Source organism: Trichoplusia ni, chromosome 20 (assembly GCF_003590095.1).
Source record: "Trichoplusia ni isolate ovarian cell line Hi5 chromosome 20, tn1, whole genome shotgun sequence".
NCBI classification, from domain to species: Eukaryota; Metazoa; Arthropoda; class Insecta; order Lepidoptera; family Noctuidae; genus Trichoplusia; species Trichoplusia ni.
Window position 1 is genome coordinate 7,116,839 of NC_039497.1, and position 24,636 is coordinate 7,141,474.

At 38.0% G+C, this 24,636-nt stretch overlaps 3 protein-coding genes and 1 pseudogene across 5 annotated transcripts; 1 reads left to right on the forward strand and 3 right to left on the reverse strand.

Annotated features, from left to right (window-relative positions):
• The window catches only part of LOC113503979, a 5,190-nt pseudogene extending 2,966 nt beyond the window's left edge, over positions 1–2,224 (reverse strand).
• LOC113503827 lies at positions 1,292–5,232 on the forward strand. The gene is made up of 3 exons (XM_026885925.1): positions 1,292–2,484; positions 4,482–4,638; positions 5,006–5,232. Exons 1-3 carry the CDS (start codon positions 2,326–2,328, stop codon positions 5,164–5,166), a joined length of 477 nt encoding a protein of 158 aa, XP_026741726.1. The 5' UTR covers positions 1,292–2,325; the 3' UTR covers positions 5,167–5,232.
• Positions 5,233–8,515: 3,283 nt separating this feature from the next.
• LOC113503849 lies at positions 8,516–12,740 on the reverse strand. Of its 2 annotated transcripts, none has more exons than XM_026885960.1 (5): positions 11,998–12,740; positions 10,776–10,870; positions 10,287–10,466; positions 9,457–9,628; positions 8,516–9,052 (listed from the first exon to the last, which is right to left on the reverse strand). In XM_026885960.1, the coding sequence occupies exons 2-5, from the start codon at positions 10,860–10,862 to the stop codon at positions 8,883–8,885; spliced, it is 609 nt and encodes a 202-aa protein (XP_026741761.1). In that variant the 5' UTR covers positions 10,863–10,870; positions 11,998–12,740; the 3' UTR covers positions 8,516–8,882. The 2 variants fall into 2 exon arrangements, with proteins under 2 accessions (XP_026741761.1, XP_026741760.1); XM_026885959.1 differs by lacking the exon at positions 11,998–12,740 and adding an exon at positions 11,345–11,740.
• A 736-nt stretch (positions 12,741–13,476) lies between these two features.
• On the reverse strand, positions 13,477–24,225 carry LOC113503710. 2 transcript variants are annotated; one of them, XM_026885779.1, is made up of 5 exons: positions 24,051–24,225; positions 18,067–18,765; positions 16,652–16,813; positions 15,231–15,390; positions 13,477–14,385 (listed from the first exon to the last, which is right to left on the reverse strand). In XM_026885779.1, the coding sequence occupies exons 2-5, from the start codon at positions 18,151–18,153 to the stop codon at positions 14,216–14,218; spliced, it is 579 nt and encodes a 192-aa protein (XP_026741580.1). In that variant the 5' UTR covers positions 18,154–18,765; positions 24,051–24,225; the 3' UTR covers positions 13,477–14,215. The 2 variants fall into 2 exon arrangements, with proteins under 2 accessions (XP_026741580.1, XP_026741581.1); XM_026885780.1 differs by having other exon boundaries at positions 24,138–24,222.
• Between the last annotated feature and the right edge of the window lie 411 nt (positions 24,226–24,636).

Genomic DNA, 24,636 nt, shown 5'->3' on the forward strand with positions numbered 1-24,636 from the left:
CGAGCCGGAATTGCCAAACAGCTTGCAAGAAAAACAATACAAAAGACTGCTTCAGAGGCGAGTACACCCAGCCATGTTCGGAGAACCTTTTCGCCATTAGATAATGGTTTGTAGAACCACTCTTTGGTTAGTTTTCGGGTACCGCCTTTCGTTGAAGTCCCTGAGCGAACAACATCGGCAAATTTGGAATCGATGTGCTGTACTGAGTCAGACCCGCGACGTACTAGAAGCGTTCTGACTTCGTCGGTCATAGGAGAAGGCCAGCAACCTACATCGTCGAGATTCACATCTTTGACTTCGGCAGGAGCAGAAGGCACGATTTCAATTATGTCTTCTTTGGCAACATTCACTTTTTCTGCAGGCTTATGACTAGATGCTTGAGGCACATCTGGTGAGTCGACTTCGTCTTGACCCTGCTCTGTGGTGGGACCAGAACTACTTCCAACTGCGACGCCAGGCACGTCTTCTTCTTGTGCCTGTAAAATAAGTTATGTATTCCATGAATATTGGCTAGAAGACACGTTAGAATTTCAAATAAGTATTTTAACTATCACAAAACAAAAGTGGTTTTGGTGACGGCGCGGCTAAATGAAAAATTATGTTACCTACCATAAATAATCAAGTGATCAAAAAACAAAGAAAATATTCCTAGACATTTACAAAACATTCCCAATACAAAATTTCATCTTATTTTGTTTAGCGGCTTAGGCTATAGAGCTGACAACTAAAAACAAACGCACATACATACACATTTTGATTTTTTACTTTAGATAAAGAACCTTGCAATTTATTGCGAGCGACCCAGCCAATAAAATGTCTAAAATAACTGGAGTAATTCTAGGCCACACACGATTCTAGATGGAGGAATCATATATCTACTTACACTGGAATCACTTCCACTGCTGCAGGATGCCACCGAAGACGTTAACGTGGCTTTCGAACCAGAACTAGAACTGAAATATTTCAGTAATGCACCTTGAGACTTTTTCGCATCTGCTGCTTTCTTAGCCCTTTTTTTGCGGAATTCCGCACCGCTTTCTTTGACTCTTTCATTTTCAAAAACTAATTCAAAGATTGGGTAAAGATCTAAATGTTTAGTTTTAGAAGATTCAATAGTATTTAAAAGATCGAAACACAATCAAAACGACTTTCGTTCCGTATCCAAAACTCTCGCAAAACAAACATACGAGTAATGCGTGATTGCGTAATGGCACTTCACGATGCACTAAAACAAACAAAGTACCTACAAATGAATGCGTAGTACTAATTCAATGAGTGCGAAAGAGAGGCATCGACACGGGCCGACTCGTAAAACAAAAGATTTCAGATTCAGATCAACTCGGTTCGCGCGCGTTGCCTCGCCGGCGCGGCGGGCGGGCGGCGCGGCGTGATGCGATGTTGCCGTTCGTATGTAAACAAACAAACCTTATAAAGAGCTCTGTCAGTAATTTAGCAATTTTTCTTTAAATAAATTTTAAAAAATCCTTTGTGCGCAAAATTTTATATAAAAATGGAAAATTATACTGTGTAATGAAATGAATGAATCATAGATCAGATCTCAACCCGCTTCAACGGCGACATTTTGCCGCCCCCGCGGGCTGCCGCCCGGGGCGGGCCGCCCCCTCCGCCCCACCCACGCTACGCCACTGCCAATATAAAAAGGTATATTTCGCTAGCAGTACTTAGCCGTTACTAAATAAAGGTATGAAAAAGATGGAAAGACGAAGAAAACAGGATTGTTGCCGGCGCGCACGGTCGTGCCTTGGCCTTGACCACCCTTTTCGGTGCCTCGCACCCCTCGCCCACGTCCCGCAACTGTCAACGCTATATTTTTCGGTACCGATATCGCATAAAGGTTAAATAGCGGTATACCCTAACTTTTATTTTTTTAAGGTACACTTATTTTATACCGGTAGCGTAACCTTATACCGTAACCCCTTTCAGTCCCTGATTATTTCTATATTTTCTATCGTATGGAAATATTCTGCGTGTCTATATTGTTGACAGAAGAATAAGAGCTATTAGTCTTAGATGCATTTTGTAAATATTGTTTTAAGGTGGGTTAAAGGTCTCTTTAACCTCCTTCCACCCTTTTACTTCTATTTCTTTCTCTTGTTTTCTGCCACATCTCAATACTCAATACTTTATTTCCTCTTTCTCATCTGCTATTCTTGGTATTTTCAACAGGTCTCTTACCTAATTTGCCTTTTGATCTCTGATGCATCCAATCAGTAAACCCCTTTTCCTAGCCACTAGCCTTTTTTACCGCATAAACTGTACCTTTAAAAACAAACCTCATTTATTTTCCAGGTGTTCAGTGCGTTCATGATCGGAGTCTACAGCTATGCAGTCCACTCCAGCTTCGAGATGTTCGCGTTATACCACGGCACTAGTGTGGGCATTACGATACCAGAGGGCGTGTGTGTCGCCATCTACTGCATAGAATTTGTCTTCACTGTCGCCCTGCTGTATGGAGCACATATGGTAAATATATATACAACATTTTTTTTTGTTTTCAATTCAAAAGATTTATTACAAGTTGGATGTCTTCCAGGCACTTTCAAAACGTTAGAATGATGACTCTAGTTGTACGGTTCCAAAGTGTCACTCTTATGGAGAAGAACCGGCAAGAAAGTATAAGTGACTCTTTTTAAAAAGAAATGTATATACAGTACAATTTATACAGAAATTTTATTTTGACATAAATGCCATAAAATTACTACGAATGTTTCTACATAGATTCGTTCTGTTTTTCTCTTTGATGGCTTACGTATGTTACTCTATTCGCAAAGCTTGTTAATCTTTACTGCTTTCGAAACCTACATTAATATTTAGTATTAATATTACTGCTTATTATTAGGCTTAGATGATGATGATGATGATGTGTGACCTGACAATCTTTTATACTTGATTGATTAATTAGTATCCATTAAAGTTGTGTGTTACATTTCCAAGGAACTGATAATCTGATATTAAGTTCAACATGAACATCAACGGGAGTTAAGAGTATTCGGGGTTATCTATCTTACTTATCTGACTATTGACTATCTCATAACGTAAACAAAGAGAACTTATCAATTTTCTTGAAATGAAAGAGAACAAGATATTTCCTGGACACAAAAAAGCTAAACCGTTTTAGTCAAGTACCTAGGTCTGGCGTAATAGATAAGGAGAAAGTTTGGGTGGAAATCATAACAAAGAGTAAGTGAAGAGGGAGTCAAAGAAATAAAAAATAAGAATACGGCTTAACGAACGCTGGGTTGTACCCATTTGGTTACCGTAAGAAGACTTAGTCAAATCATAACTGCAAGTATTTCTTTTCTAGTAACAATTCCTAAAATTGTTCTAGCTTAACGATTCCACAGTCAAATATTTAGGTGACCTCGATTCGTCCCCAGTGAAAGAGGTCGGAACTATGACCTCGGACTGTACTGGACAATGATGCTCAACAAACAACGGTTTGCAGAAAACCAATCCAGATAGACATAACTATTTCTTCTTCTACAATATCGGCTACATATTTTACTGGTACAAAGTCAGCAAAAATATTTGAATGTCAAATGGAGTTAGTGATTAGTGATTAGTGATTAGACAAGTTATATTCAAATCCTAATTGTATTTCAGTAATCCACAGGTTTTGATGGAATACTAAAAAATATATTTTTTTAATCTAGCCCTCTTCTGCCCCAAATCCTTCCATGATTCTCTTTACTGGATCACATGGGACCAGCCCGCCCGGTAAGCGTTAACATCGTCTCGCCACCGCTTCCTAGGCCGCTCACGGAAATAGGGATAGTTTGAATAATTTTTAATTAAAATCTGTGCGCCTGCTTCGAGAATTGTCTGAAAATATGTCTCAAAAAAAGGAACAAAAGAATAGGCCAAGTGAATTTGTGCATTATGCTATAAGAGCTATGGTGGATCCCAAATGCTCGTAAAGAAAACAAAAAAATCTTCTTACAGTAGTCAGATGTCAATCACTCCTACTTGGATAATAAGTACCTAGTTAGTATGTAAGGATCTCGTATACATATCAGACGATGTATAAAGAACTTTGAGCGTCTACTAGTTCTACTACAGTCGGTGACGTCAAAGCACGGAACGTAAATTGATAATGTGGAACAATTGCAAATGATAAGTGTCACGAAGCGTTGTAATGAACCAATTTACTTCACTGTGAACTTGGCAGTGAGAACTGCAAAGAATTTGTAAATGTCAATTCGTCAAACTTTCGGTGTTCATTTGGATAGACAGGAAATCAAAAAGTTCTGTTTAAAAAAATAGAATTTACAGCGAAATAACAGCCCCCGGCACAAAATGAGGGTTTCAAGGGTTGTGTTTTAGATACGCGGTGGCGTATCAAGCCAAATTGAGGCTTTTTCCTATTTAGTACGTTACTGATACGAACATTGGGAGTCTCCAGAATTACAGATGGTCTTCGTTAACATTTAACTATGAGTTAATATTCTTAATTGTTCCAGAAACTAATGGAATACGTCAAAGCGTACTACTACTTCGCTATTACAACAACAGTGGCGGCCATACTCATACAACTGATAGACTTCGCGGCAGCCTCCACCAGCCACCTCGGGTTGTACATGGTGTTTGAAACTATGCCGTTGATGTTGGCGGGAGCATGTAAGTGTGAACGTATTTATGTTGGACACGATTACCTATAAACAAGAGTTGCGCGGTTCATTTATGTGTATAGGGTATCTTTATTGTAGAATTAATGAATGATGTTTTAGATGATTTTGATGTTTGGTGTCATGATAAAGTCCTTTTCCTTACTACCGTAAGTAAGAATGTTAGCGGTCGTACTTTTTTGTTTGTCGGCACGAAGCTTTTGTAATCGACCACAGATTCCAAATTGGTGAACCAGTTGAATCTTCCTTTCAAAGGAAAGTAGACGAAACAAATGATCTTTAAGAGACCAGCCGTTTAGAGTTCTTCCAATAGGAACAATAATAAATGGGAAGTATTAATGTTCAATTATTATTTTTAGGTATCCAACTCTACCTCATAATCTTGATAAGGAGTCTTTTAAAGAAGATGGAGGTGTCAGGCCCTCAGGGCTACGAGAACCAGCTCCAGCAGATCGTGTACGATGGGAAAGTGGAAACCAATGGAGTGTATGATTCTACTGTGGTTCCAGTAGAACTATAGGCTTAGGATTAACCCAAATAATTAGCCAAAGAGACTAAATATTTGTATAGCCTCTCGTTGCCAAAATCATTACGAACTTCGCTAGTTGTTTAAGGCGTTTATGTGTGAGTTGGTCGGCCATGTTCGGGTCGCCAATATTAATGTCGGTATTGAGCTCTTAAAGCTAACCGCACCTCTTAAGCTAAGACTCCTGTTGCTGTGGAAGAAGTATGTTCTATGTCATAGGGAGCATCTCACTAATATAGCTGGATCAGTCTTGAACATTCAACAGATGATGGTAAGCATCCAGGATTGTTAACATATTTCTTCCAAATAAGCAATCTACTTCAAGAGCCATACACATACAGATGCAATTAAAGTTTAAGAGAACTTTTTGGTATTGTATTATAGATTTTCAGTTATCATACCTATTATAAGTACATTGAAGAATACTTAATATCATGTCGTCAAAGGTCGATTTGACTATCCAGCAATATATTGCATGTGTGCACGGGCAAACTGAGATGGCGTTCGTCTTGACAGAAGATGTTGCTCGTTCGTCAAGACGAACGCCATCTCAGTCTGCCCGTGACCATGATACCTGCAAAGGTTTCGAAACGTCGGGAACTAAAATCTAAAATTAAACCGCGATAAAATCCGTAAAAGTAGTTTCATTTCAATGTCTAACATTCGCGTAAACCTAAGAAACCACTTTGCATGTTTTCTTTTTATACCTATGATTACCGTGTATGAATCGGAAATTTTAAATCATCTTAGCTTTAACTGTTAACATAATTTAAATTGTAAATATTTTGTATATAATATAAGATAATGAACATGTGATATACAATAAATAAATGATACATTTTATTTTATTTGTTTTTAATTATCTTGCAAATGCAATTTGTAGATGATATTATATGTTACACACAACTTGTTAATATGAAAAACATTATTTCTCGTACAAAGTAAAGGATAAAAAATGGTTATTGTGGGTTATTCCTAAGAGATAAACATATACCATCACGGACTTTTTAGTAGACCTTTTTAAGTTGTACAATACTGTAGAGTGTAGTACATTGTTTTGATCTATCTTGTAGGATTCAGTCAGCGTTTGCAATGTAAGCGCAAAAAATGAGTTTTTTTACGACCTCACATTAGAAACCTCAAAAATTGTAGCCTATGTGTTATTCTGATGTATAAGCTATATTGTGGTAAAGTTTCATTCAAATCCTTTCAGTAGTTGTTACGTGAAAGAGTAACAAACATCCATACAATCCATACTTACAAACTTTCGCCTTTATAATAGTAGTAGGATCCCTACACTATTTGTTATTTAAAACTGAGTCTCTCGCTGAGCTTTGAGAGGTAATACCGTAATTTATGGCTTGCTTTACACAATTACATCCCACCACCATTAGCGGTTTACTACGGGCTCTTACCAACTAGTTAAACCAGGAAGCTTGTCTTTTCTTTTCAAGTTCTTCTAAAGCCTGCACGGATAACCGAGTGGTAACCACGACAAACCCTTACCGTGTCGCGGAATCGATCCAGACAAGCGATTGTGTGATCCGCGCATGTTTGTTTTAAGTCTGACTTAGGACAAACATTCGCGTTTCTTTGTGCATGTGACTTAAATGTTTGTGAAACCCCGGGAGGCTTTTCTAGATACCTTTTAAATAACCACATTTTACAGGAGATCGCTCTATGTAGCTACATAAGCCACTCATTTAGTACGGTGTATGTTTTTGTTGTTAAAGAAATATTATTTATTTATTTCGTTTAATATAGTAAGTATTAGGTAAAATGTTAAATAATATTTATTGTATGATATCTAAGTGAAACATATCCAAATTCTAAACCCATCCAATTAAAACTTCCGCTCATAGTTCGGTATTTTAATGAATTCTTTATTGATTATTTCGGCACCTCTAAAACATTTTAAACAATCAAAGTTACTCATAGTAAATACCTACTCAGATAATTCTCGGAAATGCAACTTGATAACAACGATTTCATACAAACGAAGATTTATTTGTTTAACTATTCTTAAAGCATTTGGCTTAAAGAATAGTTAAGTAGGCGTAAAGGTAGGCGTACAAATACAGCTTTCATCTGTGTGACACTACCACACTAACTAAAGCTTCCATAGTAAGCAAATAATCGCAATCTATCACACACAGCACCAAGGGCACAGTTCACTTGAACTATCCGTACATGAGCACTTGTAAACAAAAGAACAACTAACTATTTATATTTTTCTCGGTAATTAACCAGATAAAGTTTGTGATACTTTTGATTGGAGGTCACGGATATGTGGAATATCTACTTTCCGACCGTTATTATTGAGGAATACAGTGATAGGAGTACAACTATAAAATTATTATACTTTGAGCAGTTCGTTTTACTTATTTGAAGCTACACTGTTTGATTAGAATTGCTGTTGCTGCAGAAACAGAGTTGGCGTTAGAAGGCGTGCGGTGTGGTGACGGCAGAGGGCGCCAAATTCGGGAGGCGTTAAGGTCTGAAGTCTGATGCCTCCTGACGTGGATATTGGATATTTATTACCTAATACTTAGACCTCATAATATTTTTGTCCAGGGGGATTTAAGCATTTCAACGGCCCGGTGCGGAAAAAGATAAGATTTTTTTGTGTTTGTTTGGTAGCGCTCTTGATAGTTCAGATTCACAAATTAGCCCAGAACGAAGTTCACCTTATCGCCCCGTACATACCCTGTACATTTTGATAGTAACTGTCGTGAGAATGATTCATTATAGCATATCTAACTGACTTTCGACTCGCGATCCCGCCGCGTCTGCTCATGATTAAAGACCGGAGGTTGGGAAACTAGTCGGGCTACACCGATAAATACGCGTGAGTAAACCGTTACATTATTAATAATCCGTGTACTATATTTTGTTTTAATATTTTGCTTCTTTTTTATTATGCAGGTACAGATTGTAAACTGTATGATATTCACTACCTCATCATTCTCTTTCTTCCCAGTTATTTTGTGTTGTATTAACCAATAATATCTACCAGCCTAAAATTGTGCTGCTGAGCACAGGTGTCTTCTCATGTAGAAAATAATTATACGTTTGTTGTGTTTATACATTATTTAATTTAGATAGTTTACTTCACCAGTAGATAAAACAGTATTTAGAGCATAAAGCGATCCAACAATTTGACCTAGAAAATTATCGACTGACGTCATCAAAGCCAAATGACATTGGATGATACAAACTTAACTGTTCTATTTTTTTTTTGGGTACTAGCACTGAGTTCTCACATACTTTTAAACTATAGAAAAAAATGTGCATAGGAAAATGAGGACGCTTTCAATTTACAAAAAGAAAAAAAACACTAGAATTTCAATAAGGATATAGAAAATTTATTTAACTAAGTTCTTGAAACACATAACATACATGGAAGTCAAAAGTTTATTTTAGAAAAATCTAGATTATTCACTGAAACCAATCTAGATTCCATGAAGGCACGTTAACAAAGTATTCCTTGCCTTTACTATGAACTTCTAAAGCAGGATTATTGATAATGCGGAGGCGAGATAGCACTCTACATTTTGTGCGTAGCATCTTCCTCCCACAAAAGTAACAGTCCTGTTTAAAGAGCTCATATTCAAAAGCTAATAATATTATTGCAGTTGTGGAAAAGAGACGTCGCTCTACAATAATGCGCTGTCACGCTTCCTCCCCCCGTCACCTCCAGCACTTATCAGTCAAACATAGTTCTCTTTCTTCAATTCTGCCGTAACTTTTCCGTTTCTATTTTCTTGATACGTCATGACACATTCGGCTTGGGCGGCATTATTCACGAATCTGAATTCGCAATTGCTGTTAAGCTTCACCATCTCACTTCGTACAAGCAGTAAGAAATATGTTTGAAGCACTGGAAAAAACAATACACTACTTACAATAGGTACTACTATAAAGATGTAAGTTGATAACAGACAAAAAGAGATGATGAGAGGAACTTATGAGGATTTTAAAACAATGAGGCACAGGTCTAGATTTAGGTCTTGAAGCCAGATTATTCTTTGAAGAACGAAGATATCGCTTTGTGTGACTGTGGCGTGCTAGAGGATTAAATAGTCAGAACTTAGGAATTTAATTAATAAATGATTGAAGAAATTCTGAAGACTGTTTTTATTTGGTTCTTTGACTTATTTCTCAGACAGGTACTTATTTTTTTGATATGTTTTGTAGTCAGTTAGCACCAGGTTTTTGAGGTGGAGCGGAATAGAGAATTTTTAGGTGATAGGACTTTGGGTAATAGTGGGACACCATACTTACTTATTTCAAGGAATATACTACAGACGTCAATCATATGCACCCTTATACGAAACGAGGTGTAACTGTCTTCGAAGAAGAAGAACGGTAGCGTCATGATTGATAACATGATGAGTAACAGCACCAAGACTACCATCCCGTAGATGTAGTACACACGCAGTAGCTTGGGGCTTTTCTAAAACAAGACATTTTCAATCAATAAATACTCTACATGCTTTCTGAGGGCATCCCATAAAGTGATAGTATAAAGAACTTGAAAGAAAAATAGAAACAGACAGCACTCTGGTCCATTTGCAATGTGTGTTAAAATATATAATAAAATACCAAACGAAATAAAAGAAATAGAATTTGAAAATAAATTTAAGAATGAACTGCGTAAATATTTAGTAAAAAAACTTATTACAGCGTAAATGATTCTCTAAATGACAAATAAAAATGTTAAAACATATTAATGTATACACATTTTATTTCAATATTAAAATAGGTTTAATTTTGGTTTTCTGTGTTAGAGTTTTAAATATTTAAAAGTTATGTAGACTTATAAGTTAATATGTTATATAATGTATACTGTCATAAGTGTTTAGATTTAATAACTTAGATATAGATATTTTGCTATGCCCTAACCGGGTCCATAATGTATGTCCAACCCTAAATTTAAGATCTTTATGTAAAAAACATTGTGGAAATGCAATAAAAAATATGAATATGAAAGCTACTTTACGTTAAATGAAAAAAGATTTAACAAAATGGTTTATCTAGTCCGAAGTAATAAACATAAAACAAAATACAGATGAATTGAGAACCACCCCCTTTTGGAAGACGGTTGATAATACCTGGTGACCGCCAACTACGAAGACTGTAGTAAAAGTTGCGTCTAGCGTCAATATCGCGATGAATATGCAATATATTGTAATCTCTTCATAGTAATAGATAGCGCCAGGGACAGTTAACACACGACATATTGTGAAATACAGAGCGTATGTAAACGTTATCAATAATAAGCAGGATGAAATCTGGAACAAAAACAAGGATTTTAACTTATTTTCGGCCGTATGAACTAATTTGGCTGAATGATATTCTAAAATGTCAATAAATTTTTTCTCTACATTCCTCTTGATAGTCTCTACAAGTTTTTTACAGATAGTCACCCAGACTCAGGCCAAGCATTCGTAGATCACACAATAACTCGACACACGCAGGGATCGATCCTGCGACACGTCGTGCTCAGTGTGTTCGGCAATGGTTACCTCAACCACTCTGCTATCCGTGCAATCAAGTAAACTATCGTTGCAGCTTCGGTTGCAAATTGACAACTTTCATACCAGTTTCAAATATCCCCATGTCATAAGACCATATCGAAGTGGGAAACAGCAACAGCATCTTTTGAATTCGGGCAGTTCAGCACGCATTTTGACTTCTAAAAAAAATTAAGACTGTGACAATTGTGTTTTATGCAAGTTTCTTGAGGAGTTGCACTAGTTCTAGTTCACTGGAATGAAGAGTTCTCTAAGTTCTCTTCAAGAAAGCTCATATGGATTCAAATTATTATCAGCCTGATGGTTATGTTCAGAGAGATGTTCAGGTCTATGAAGGGAAAAGATTATTGAAATATGTCCAAAATCTGTTCAAATAGGTTGTATGAGAAACTAGTTAAATGGTTTTGATTTAAATTGGAGACATTTGAAAACTGTAGACATTTTTTATTGGGACACTTTTAGCTGCAGACATTTTTTATTGGGGCACTTAGGGTGGACAGGAACACAGTTAATTTAAGTCTTGCTCGTGTTACGACATAAAATTAAATAAAAAGAAGTATATTTAAAACGTTACAAACAGTTTTCTCTCTATTCACCCAAATTTATGATAGCTATTATGGATAGTAAGTACTTACATCTTAAATAACAATCCAAGTCTCAAGCACTCAAAGACACAAAATACTAAATATCACATTCAAATAATTTAAATGTTCTGTGTTTATAAACACTGTCTTAACAGATAGCGCGTTGTTATTATGTCTTTTATTCTCTGCGAACGTATAACTTATACTGATAAGTAATGTTGTACTCAGAGCTTTAAATATGAATCGAGAGCCAAGTTCCCGTAAATTTTGGAAAAACCTATGTCAACAATAATTACAGAATCAGTATGGGAACTGGTAGAGAAGAGATACCAATAAATAGTTTATTAACTTTACGTATTGCATTCTTCTTTGTCCTCAATAAGCTGTTGCTAGCGACTTCGTCCGCGTGGTTAGAAGATATAAGTTATGATTTATACCTGCCCTGTTTTTTCCACATGTTCCATTGTATCTTCGCTGCTATTAGTCACAACGTGATGGTATATAGCCTAAAACCTTCCTCGATTAATGGTCTATTCAACACAAAAATGCAACATAACAACACAAAGACTAGTTTCTGAGATTAGCGCGTTCAAACAAACAAACAAACTCTTCACCTCAATATATGTACATATATTACGAGTATATCTATTAGCTGTAATGTCCACTCACTTCCTTCTTGACCATAATAATATATCAAAACTAACCTGTCAGTCGCTTTAAATGTGGTAATTATTCCATCTCCTGGACATCCACTACAAACGGTTGCTTTCTATCCTGTCAATGTATTGTACAGGGTATCTGGTAAAGTTGAGTTTGCAAGTATATTCTGTAACTTGGGACTCACATTGTAAACTGCGATTAATTGTGACCGGTCGCTTCTTCTCCGAGCAACATTATTACTTACAGTTCTGGAAGAGGCCTTGCACAACTAAAATTATAGTGATTTCTCAGTCCGTCAGAGATTATTCGCCTCCGTCTAAGGACTTTAAAGAAATCACGTAATTACCAAATTTCACGAGGTCTTGTGTTATTTAATTGGTTCTTTATTGTATTAGTGGATCTCCCAAAACTTTATGTCCAGTTCAGAATTTTCTTTCATTTAGATGTTATATTTGACGTTCAATTTTACCACGTTTATACATTTAATATTGCTGGAATCATTTGAACTTGGCGATACACGCTGCCGTGCTCCCTTGTTGTTCATTTAACTTCATCGATTTAACCTTTACAACTTCTGTGATACTAATTACTTATTTTAAAGATAAACAGGCATTGGGTTAACACTGACCGGGTAACAACATTCTTATCAATAAAAATTCTAGCTCAAATGAATTTCCATATTGCTGGGTAAATGCGGCGTAATATGTTTTGCAACGATTTTACGTGACTTAGGGAAGATTTTTCAATCGCCAGATAACTTTTATTAGACGAATATGTTTGACGTTTTGACAGCTTTTGTGTAGAAAATATGTCAAACGGTCATATTTATTCCTCAGATAAAAGTTATCTGACGATTGAAAAATCGGGTCTTAAATGTTATAAGTAACTAGCTAATAGCTACCCTGCAAGCGTTGTAATCCCTACTATCCCTACTATATAGGTATACATATATCTCTACTAATATTATAAATGCGAAAGTAACTCTGTCTGTCTCTGTGTTACGCTTAAACGGCTAAACCACAGAACCGATTTTAATGAAATTTGGTACAGAGATAAAGTTGACGTTGAGAAAGAACATAGGATGGTTTTTATCCCGGACTTTTGAAGAGTTCTTTTGGAATCGCTATATAAGCCGTGGGCGAAAAGCTAGTACTATATAAATTATTTCTAGTGAATTTCTACGTATAAACAATTTTTGGATTATTAAACAGTATGGTAACTGTAGAATTTAGTATTCAAGATACACGCATGCGGCGATAGGATTGGTAATTAGCAATATACCTACATGTAATCAAAATTAACACTTGATACCAGTGTCATGAACATGTAAAAGGTATTTGTAAAAACACAAGAAAAATAGTCAGATAAAACAAAACAAATATATTTGAAAAATATAAAACCTTTTTTTTATGTATATATTAGTACAAAGCTATATTTATCACCTATATATTAGAATAATTTTATTTTTGTCATGACTTATGATTTAAAAATGATTTTATCAGTGAAAGTAGACAGTCTTAATATTTTTGGTATTGATCTTGTTATATAATAAGTAAAAATACAAATATTTTGTGTCATTATAGTATAAAAGTAAGTTATTAGTATCACAAACTCACAATTAGCTATGTTCCATAATAATCTCATTGTTTTCACACCTTAACCGCTTCCAACCAAAAGCGTGTTACTGTAATTAGAGCTTTATATCTAGTTACATAAAGTTCTTGTTAGACATTCCACTTAATGCTTATATTTACACTTAAAAGCTTATTATTTTTCAGTATTAGGGAAGTATTTACCAATCATTATCAGTGGCCTCTAACATTTAAGACAGATGATTTAAACAGCAGCCATGTTAGTTTTTTTTTGTACTTGCTTTTATGGCTAACAAGGCCTATACGGGAGCGACAACGTAAATGTTGATAAAATAAAGAGCTTTTCAATTGTATATCCGTCACATTTTTTGACATGTTAAAATGGTAGTGAACATTTTGAATTTTCCAATTTTGTGTCGCTGTTGTCTTACGAGGCCTATCTTTATCTCTTACACAACATTGGTGAAAGCGAGACGACACTACACGACGTCTCTCTTCCACAACTGCGATCTTAAAGTCGTTTCAGACGATGCGAGTAATAGCATGAACATTCGGTACATTGATGTCAATGTTCAGTCACTTCAGATGCTGTTGCCGCGTCACCCCGTAATGTATTACAATTTGTACGACATTTCGCGCATCGCCGGTAGTCATTAAAGGGAGGCAGTAATCAACTCATTTCATTCTCATAAACATGTTCATTTTCCTTCAAGCCGTCTATTTCTTCTTTGTGTACGCTGCCCTCTGATCCAGGAGCGTTCTTCACGTATCTGTACGAGCAGTTGCTCCTAAGCTTAATAATCTCACTCCTTAGAAGAAGAATGAAGTATATTTGTATACCTGGAACAAGGATTATTTAATAACATATATATTTTGCGGGATCAAATCAGAAATGTGGAGATCCGTAGACGAACGAAAGTCGCCGATATAGCCCGTAGGATTAGCAAGCTGAAGTGGCAATGGGCGGGCTACATAGCGCGAAGATCAGACGGCCGATGGGGCAGAAAAGTTCTGAAGTGGAGACCACGTACCACCAAGCGCAGCGTGGGACGGCCACCTGCCAAATGGACCTGGTGAAAACCGCTGGGGCTCTTTGGATGCAGTCGGCAATGAACCGGTCGCGCTGGAGAACTTATGAAGAGGCCTATGTCCAGCAGTGGACTGCTATAGGCTGAGATGAAGATATTTTTGAATAGGTATTGTTAAAAGATTTTCATTCTTTTTTCAAATTTTTATTTCAATTGTGAAATAATCCTTTTCTAGTCACTTTTAAGACGAACACAAAATCAACTATAAAAAAGACTATTAGTTATAGTTCTTCTTCTTCTTAGTCGTTGCACTCTTGGCAGAGTGGTCGTGGTCGTCATTTCAGCTGTTAGTGGCTCGCCTAACAATACGCTGCCATTCCTGCATGATGGCCGCTTTTCTGGTGCAGACGTGCTACTAATGTTTTTTTTTCTTTCTTGTCATAAAAAAACACACTCCCACCCCAAGGGTTTCAAAAGATTTCAATACCGTTTCGCGTGGGTTATACAAGCATCTCCTGCGATGACATCACACATGGAGCACATAAATTCTTTCTATAGGGGGATTTAACCCGCAGGACAAAAGGCACAGACACTGGGGTCGTCCCGGTAAAATTAATTACAAGTGTTGCAAGTTTAAAAATATAAAAGTATACTTACATAACGCGATTGAATAAATTGCTAGATTTATGGAAAATAAAAGGCCTGGAACTTTGACGGGAAGTAGGAAGACTAGTAAAGATAATACAGCTAGCATTATTGTCACAACCGCCAGGACGAAGGAGTAGCGGTAGAACAATGTTAACAGCCTCACGTTTTTCTGAAAGAAAAGAAAATATTAGAAATCAGTAAGAATTATTTTGTTTTTAACTTTGCCGCTGCTTGGAGGGCAAAAGGTTTTTGAGTTATCATAAAGTAATGGTGAAATTGGAATCTGTTTGCCGCCAGGCTGTATCTTATAAACTTGATCTTTTTTAAAAAAAATCTTGTTACAGTCTTTCATTTGTAAAGTGCCAACAGTACAAACATTATTTTTTTGTAATTTGTATATATAAAAGGTAGGTACTTCCCGGAATTATCCTATTCAAGAGATAAACATTAAAATAACATAAATATTATTGTTAATATCTAACGAAAATATTGTTTGTAAACAACTTAATTATGACAAAATAATTAAACCGTTTAAGTGCGAGTCGCATTCACAACACTAAGGGTTTCCCACAATTACGCTAAAGATAAACAAATCGATTGGTTGACAATTATTTTAATTTGTGACCAATAACATTTTTGATTTTTCTAATCATTGCTTAACTTCGATTTTCTTTTTCATTTTTTTTTATAGCGTCAATTCGAAATAAATCATCTGTAAACAACTGCCCGTCTTTTACCGTTTATGAGATACAAACTGGGACACACGGACGGACAGACTGACAGAGAGCGTCACCTTAGGGTGACGTTAGGGTTGTTAGGGTTCCGGATTAATAGTAATGGTCCAAAACAAATAATACTGAATATTCTTATTTTTGTAGATATTGTTTTTAGTACATCAACAAAAATATATTATGTTGTTTAATGTACCTATCTGATTTGTTTGCACTACATCCAAAACAAAAAAAAAACTGATGTTTGTGCACTTAAATAGTTTGATTATAATTGAAACAACTGGTTTATAGTTGTTTAAATTTCGTGTTGATAAAATAAATTATGGGTGAGTTTTCACATGGGTAAACCACAACCTAGGGACTTATTAATGATTTTTTTAAAGTACTGTTAATATATTTGGCTGTTATTCCTACATCTTTGACAGTCGTTACAGGTAGTCAGAAGCTTGAAAAAGTCTGACAGCCAGTCTAACCAATGGGTGTTGTGTTGCCTAGGTAACTGGGTTGAGGAGGTCAGATAGGCAGTCGCTCCTTGTAAAACACAGGTACTCAGCTGAAACCGGTTGGACTGGTAGCCGACCCCAACATAGTTGGGAAAAGGCTAGGCCGATGATGATGTTAATATATTTTTAAAATGCCATAGTTGCAAGATCATCAACAAAATCATGTAAATATATAAAAATTATTAAAAATACTCACCAAATGACCTCCTACAATAAATACAATGTCTAATATAATATCTGTGAGTACAAATATTAATATAATTACAAAAAAGATAAGAAAAAGTGTACAGCCATAGCAGAAACCATTCATTTCATATAAACTTAACACCAGTGTTAAGAATATGAAAATTGTAATAATCTGAAACAAAAGAGGTTTGTTTAAAAAGAATTATACCTTTGGCTACAGTGGCATGAACTATTTTAATAGATTTGAAGGGCAAGTGGGAGAGAAACGTTAAGGGAGATTTGAGCCCCGCAGTGGGTTATTTAAGGTTTATTAAATTAATAAAATCAGGAATAATAAATCCGCTATATTCAATAAATACTCTATGCATTTATAAAATGCATGTGACTACACACCATAATGATTTCATTAAATCAATTAACTCAGCCATAAGGTCTACTGCTGGACAAATAATTGTGCTACAATACCCAGTCATATGGGCATTACCTTTATACAAATATCTTTATAATATAGTCAGTAAGAAAATATTAATAAGGGCATTTGAGCACTAGTTGGCACAATTTGAAAATGAAAAGGTTTTAAATCAATTAAGGATTTTTCTTCATTTTCTTAACAGAGTTTTTTTTGGGTAAAATCACAAATCTCTGATGTTGGTCTGAAAGCTGCCCATTTAAAATGGGAATGGGCCGGCCACGTTTGTCGCTTGCCCGATAACTCCTGGGCCAAAGTCTGTACCCTCTGGTCCCATCAAACATAAAACGGCGACGAGGACGGCCTCGAATGAGATGGCGCGACGAACTGGATGCGTACCACAAACAGTGGATGGCAAAAGCAATCGACCGGACAGAGTGGAAGAATCTAAGGGAGGCCTTTGCCGTGCAGTGGGAAAGTAATGGCTGAACAAAAAAAAAAAAAAGTATTTGTCCCGCAATGTAAAAAAAAAAAATGCTACCTTTGTACCATTAATTAGCTTGTTAGTACGTCATTTTTGTTTTCATGCATACAATCTCTTATTTTTATAAATATTAGTGCGATACTGAATTGCTAGTGATAAGGATGTTTTGTAAAATAATTACTAATGTTTTTTTTTTTCATTTCTGTTATTGTTTTGTATTGGGTTTCTTATATTTGTTGACAGAAAAAAACAAGGTGTTCTTTGGAAATCATACTTGTTTATAGTTTGTGACAAACCTATGCTATATTTTTAATTTACTGGGGCATGGTGGCAAAGCCTTGACCTAAAAAGTCTAGAATAATAGATTTCACAATTCCATGAAAGTCGATTTACATAGGCGTGACGATATACTTTTTTTAAACACAAATAGTGTGATAATGCTGTTCAATTGATGCTCATATGCTATTTTTAACACGGAATGGAACACAATTTTATCATATTCATTTAATTATTTACTTCATCTACTACTCACCAGTTTTATATATACCCATGTCAGCAAACCATATCGCAGCGGTATGCAAACGCAACATTTTTTACATAAGGGCACTTCTTCCAACATTTTTTTTTTCACTATTTGATTTTAGAACACACAGGAATAGTTAATCAGCCAATTTAGCTATATACTTCTTCTTGAATCTTTGCTTTTCTACATTATATCGTAAGTACTCAGTGATCGCACGACTCAGAAGTTATCAACTGACGTTCTTGCACTTGAAAATACCTATATCAGAACTATATTTAGAAATTGTCATGACATGTGCGATCGAATCTAGCGCTTAGCTTCAGCAGCTGCGTTATAGTTACACAATCCTTTAATCCAATACTTATGTCTCCAAACCATTTTTATTACTTCAAAACTACGCAACTTCTATTTTTTTTACTAGGTTTCAGATAGTTTTGTTCATGTTGTATATTATAACACTACAAAGGTCGCCTCTCAAAACTGAAACATAAAACCCTATTTTTAAATATTTTCTTTTACTATAACTCATTGCCTACATAATTTATCCTTAATCACACAAGTCGCACTTTTTTTTTTTTTTTTTTTTTTTTTGTTTTATGGCAATCTGCTGTTCTTTACAACAATTTCTGCCAGCGTCGTGTAGTGATTGCACATGGGTATCTAAAAGGCATTAACTAAAACCGTTTCCTTCAATATTTTGTTGGCTACCTGGAACAACACAAATATAGGTGTTAGTGAATAATAATACTTATTATATAGATTATGTACACACATATACACTACATATAACATACTTACAACCTTATTTTGTTAATTATTATAAATTTAATAAATGCACATATAATTTGGGGATTAGGAAAAAAGGAAAGGAGATGACGGACATTAACTGGGTGCTGAATTTGTAAATTACTTATGACTTGATCCATATTAAAGCCGTTGTTACGGGGGCAGTTGAGGAAAATGTGATCTAGGGAGCCCTCCTCTAGACCACACTCGCAAAGGGGGTTGTCACGGACTCGAATTTTGTGAAGGAAGATTGGAGTACAGCAATGACCAATGCGGATACGGCATATTACTGACGTAACCCACTTTGGGACCTTTTTGAATTTATAGAACCAAGGTTTGGAGGGGATAGAGGGTTGTATTGCTGCGAAAGCTCCACCCTTGGTCTTACTGGACTCGGCCCAGTAAGACTGCCAGGTTTTGAAGAGGTCTACTTTGGCCTTATGGATCAAGTCATAGGTTTCGACTCGATAATGCGACTTGTCGGCTAAGCTGCTGGAGACAGCTGCTTTAGCAGCTGTATCCGCACACTCATTTCCTGCGATGCCCATGTGGCCTGGTATCCATACAAGTATCACCTCTATATCCTTACTGGAGAGAAGATGCAAAATAATTTTAATTTGAATGATGACTGGACTACGAAGTTTATCCTTTAAAGAATTTTTGGTAATAGCTTCCAGGGCACTTCTGGAGTCAGAGAAAATAACTGCCTTTGTGATATTACTGTGGGAAGAGATATATGAGCATGCCTCTAGGATGCCAATACACTCTCCAGTGAACACAGACGTCTCTGGAGGGCATTGGAATTGGAGAAATGTTTGATACTTTGAAATATAGACGGCAACACCGGTTTTGCCATCTGGGCTAAATTTTGCAGCGTCTGTAAAGAACCAAAAATGTTCCGGCCACTTATTATTAGCGAACTGGGAGAAGCAAACGTTCGCTTGGATGGTTTCTTTACTGAGACCAATGTAGGGATGAAATTCGGGACAAAATGTATGACGTTGTATGGGGAGGCAAAAACAGGTAATTTACTACACTGGCGAATTGGGGCACACTCTCCAACCATACGAATTTTCCGAAAGGAGTTTAAGACTAATGGGGGGACTTTATGCCTCCAATATGGGCACTGTCTAAACAAATTATCCAAAATGGACAGTCGCGGCAATATCTTGTGGTTGGAATTAAAGAATATCTTGTAAACAAATTTGTCAGCAAGGTATTGCCTGCGTAGGAGAAGAGGAGGGTCGCCACTCTCAACCTGCAACGCGTTAATCGGTGTAGACCTCATACAACCCAATACAATGCGGAGGGCCTTGGACTGGACGATGTCTAGCTTGGCCAGTGCAACTTTGCTGCACGGTTCCAGCCAAAAACTAGCATAGTCCAACAGGCTCCTTATTGTGGCATTGTAAATGAGTTTTAATGTGAACGGATGAGCGCCCCACCAAACGCCTGCAAGAGCACGCAACAAATTAAGCTTCTTCTCACATTTGTTAACGACATAGCCAACATGGGAGGCACCAGATAATTTAGAATCCAGGATGACACCCAGGAATTTCACGCGATCCTCTAAGTTAATAGGGGAGCCTTCAATTTCAAGGTGAACATCCGGGATAACTCTTTTCCGAGTAAAGATAACCACTGAGCTTTTAGAGGCAGACAAAGTGAGACCGTGAGAAATAAGCCAGTGGTTTAAGGAGTCGAGAGATACCTGCATGGACACCGAAGCCTGTTCTATCGACGCTTTCGGTAGATAAAGACAAAGGTCGTCCGCATACTGCAGGATTCGGCAGTCACTATTGAGGGATCTATGGAGGTCAGAAGTATAAATATTGTATAGAAGAGGACTAAGGACCGAACCTTGAGGGAGACCTCTCCAAAGGGTTCTAGATTCTGAATCTACACCGGGAATGTGGAGCTTGACATAACGTTCCAAGAACAAGTTACAAATGCATTGTCGCATCTTAGCCGGGATACTCAGCTGTCGTAATTTACTACTGAGCACGGAAAGAAGAACATTGTCATATGCAGCTGAAATGTCAAGGAAGACCGCCAAAACGGACTCGTTTTTGGAAAATGCGATCCGCGTATCCGTGACAAGAACGCCAATGTTATCCATGGTGCTGACTGCCTTTCGGAATCCAAATTGAGACTCGGCTAGAAGATTGCGGCTCTCCACAAACCACTCTAGCCGATTTTGATGAGGTGCTCCAAGATTTTGCCAATGACGGGTGAGAGAGCAATCGGACGGTAATGACTAACGCTGTCGGGAGTTTTTCCTGGCTTCAGGATCGGGATGATAAGCTGGGTTTTCCAGCTTTCTGGGATATGGGACAGAGTGAAGCAGGAGTTTATTAGGGATAGGAGGTACTGGCGACAACGATCTCCAGACCTCTTGTAAAAGGAATAGGGGAAGCCATCAATCCCAGGGGCCGAGTCATGGACGTGGTTGAGCACTGACTCCAACTCACGTAGAGAAAATGGCAGGTCCAAGGGGTCGTTGGAGGAGGGGGATGAAACAAGGGGAGAAGGACATTCCTCATTAAGAGGAACATAAGGAGGGGCTAGTTTACAGAGGAAGGAGTTCGCAAGGTCAAGTGGAATTGAAGAAGGACTTTGGGATGAACAGCCTCGGCTGTATCCCTTAAACTTTTTCCAAATGACTGAGGCTGGGGATGAAGGAGACAAGGAAGCACAGAAATTTTTCCAACCCTCATATTTCTTCCTTTTGAAGAGACGCCTGGATCTAGCAAGGATCCGATTATACTCCATCAGGTTGGTCACTGACATAGACCCGACGTATCTGGACTCGGCTTCCCTCCGGGCTTTGACCATGGCAGAACACTCGCGGTCCCACCAAGGCGGGGATGAAAGCTTCCCGGAAGCCGAGTTCTTAAGCGGGATACTATGTTCAGCGGCCAACGAGACAGCACCAGAAAATCGCTCTATGCAGGTATCGAGATTGTCTGGGAGAAACTTCCGGCATAGAGAGGACTAGGGAATCAAGGTATTGGGAATACAAGTCCCAGTTGGCGCCCGGAAGCTTGTATTTTAGGAGGGGAGGATTGTCTCTACTGGGGTAGTGATCTATTAATAAGGGTGGTGCGGATGGGATAGTGATCACTACCATGGGTGTGGTTAAGGCGTTGCCAATCCAATTGGCCCGTCAGACTGGTCGAGCAGACAGTGAGGTCCACACAACTTCTACTTTGGCCGGGTCTGGGGAGACGGGTTTCCAAACCGCCGTTGACGACACAGAGCCCGACCTCGTCGATTAAATCAACAAGGTCCAACCCCGGGCCATCACAGTAGTCGGATCCCCATAGGAGGTGGTGACAGTTAAAATCACCCAGAATTATGGTTGGGGTTTGGACAGCACAGATATTTTTTATATATTGGAAGCATACGGGATTTGGGGAGGGGATATATATAGAAATAAAATTAATGCCGAGTAGGTTTACACCTACAACACTAACTTCATCGCCATGGGGGGGAAGTGGAAGAGGGGAGAAGGAGAGGGAATTATTTACAAGTATAGCGGCTCCGCCATAACCGTCAGGACGGTCATCCCGGAGCACGCTATACCTGGGGATATTAAAATGGAGGCGTGGGGTTAGCCACGTCTCTGCAATTGCAAAGATTGCTGGTTGGTGCAAGTTGATTAGGTGAGTGACCTCATGTTTTTTCGGGAGGACACTCCTGGCGTTCCACTGGAGGAGATGGAATGTGACGGGGGGATAGTAGGTTAACAATGTTTTTGGCAACGTGGTCTGGTAAGGGATAGGAAGAAAGAATAGTTGTGAGCAACATCACTATCTGCTCAATAGCCGAAACATTTTCGGTAGATGTAGGGTTGGTAGGGAGCCCACATCCGTTCGCGGGTTGGGGAATGGTAAAACTGTTCAGGATGTTTTGATGAGCCTGTCGATCGTAACCTGGGGAAAGAGGGGCATGGGATTTTGGCGGAAGGAATACAGTCTTCCTGTATGATGTGGAGGTAGGTTGGCGAGAGTGGGAAGGACGAGCTACTTGGGATGGGATGAGGGTGTGTGGAGCAGAGGGCGCTGATGCCACAACATCAGCAAAGGACTTACGGACTGGGGGGAATAACTTTGCTGCCTCAGAGTAGGACAGATTCTTTTCAGACATGCAGGTTTTAATGTTCCTCTGCCTATGGTACTCTGGACACTGCCGGCTGGTGGCCAGATGGGGCCCTTCGCAAAATAAGCAAATTGGCTCCTCCGACGTACACCCCTCCCCAAAGTGATCTCCACCACAGCGGAAGCACCGTGGCTTAGACCTACATTGGGTCTTGGTGTGCCCAAACCTACAACATCCAAAGCATTGAATGGTGGGAAAATTGTATAGCTCTACCAGAAGGGAGTTATGACAGCAAAAAACACGTTCAGGAAGAACCCTACCGTCAAACGTTAAGACCACTGAAGAAGTGGGCAGCCATTCCGATTTACCATCATTTGAAACTTTTCTATTCAATCGCCTAATTTTTAAAATCTGACCACAGCCTGAAGGGGATCTTAAATTATCGGAGCATTCCAAGTCAGACCAGTCTGCTGGGACACCCTTTACAACACCCATACGCGTGAAATTAAAGGTAGGGATTAATGTTGAGTAGCCTTTTTCTTTTAAGAAAGAGCTTTCCATGAAAACATTGGCGTCCCTGGGGGCTTTAAACTCTACCGAGATACGGTTTCTACCAATCTTTTTAATTCCATCCTCTGTGATGTTTTGACCTTATTCCTCAACAGTAACTGACCAAATCTCACTGGATGCATGGTCGAACCCGCCTTAGGGTCCACGTCTGCGTACGAAACAAATACAATAAACGGGGCAACGTCAGTGTCAGTGTATTTGGACCTAGCTATTAAGGACGGAGCGGAAATTCTGTCCCGTTTTGATGAAGGTGTTATTGTGTCATCGTTACACACGTCCTTTTCCTTGTCCTCAATTGGTCGTTTGCGCTTCGGTAGGGAAGTTTGAGTCTCCATAGCTTCGAAAGACGCCAAAGGAGCTGTTACCACCGGAGTGTATTCAAATAAATCTTTTGATTGCGGATTGGGGTCGGTTTGGGGGTTGGATCCATGCACTGGGGGATCATTGGGGTCTGGCGGACGGCCCGGAGGCCGGTCGTCAGCGTCCATGATCGCGCGGCGGCTGCCGCATAAAACAAGGTAGCACTGTGTACTTACCGGAAAATTTGACGCTCACAAACACAAAACACAAAGGACACACACAGATAAATAAAATGCAACCAAAAAACAATCGGAAAAACGAACTTCTACTGCCCAAAAGCTTATGAGAAGAAACTCCACATGTGTTAATCAACAAACACAAACCGGAAGTCCAAGTCGCACTTTTCATTCGGCTAATCGGCCTTTGTTTTTGTTTACTTTTTAATGTCAAAAGTCAAATCCAAATGTCAACTTGTTGATTACGCGTTTAGTTATTACGAAATAAAAGTTATGTTTAAGGCGTATCTACGCTAATAGATCCTTAAACAGTCATACTTGTATATTTGCCTTCTTAATTTTGCTTCTTAATAGCTGATTATGATATTAATAAATTTATGTTGGTAGATATTTTAACGGCTTTACGTTTAAATAGCAATTTTAGTCTTAGTACTGTTACCCTCTTTGTTATTCTTATTCCTTCTAAATCGAAAATGATCCCACGGGATCATAAAATCGGTACAAAAGATCCAATGTGTTAATCCAAGAAACAAACTATCTGTGTACCAAGTTTCGTCTAAATCACTGCCACTGTGTATAGGTAATC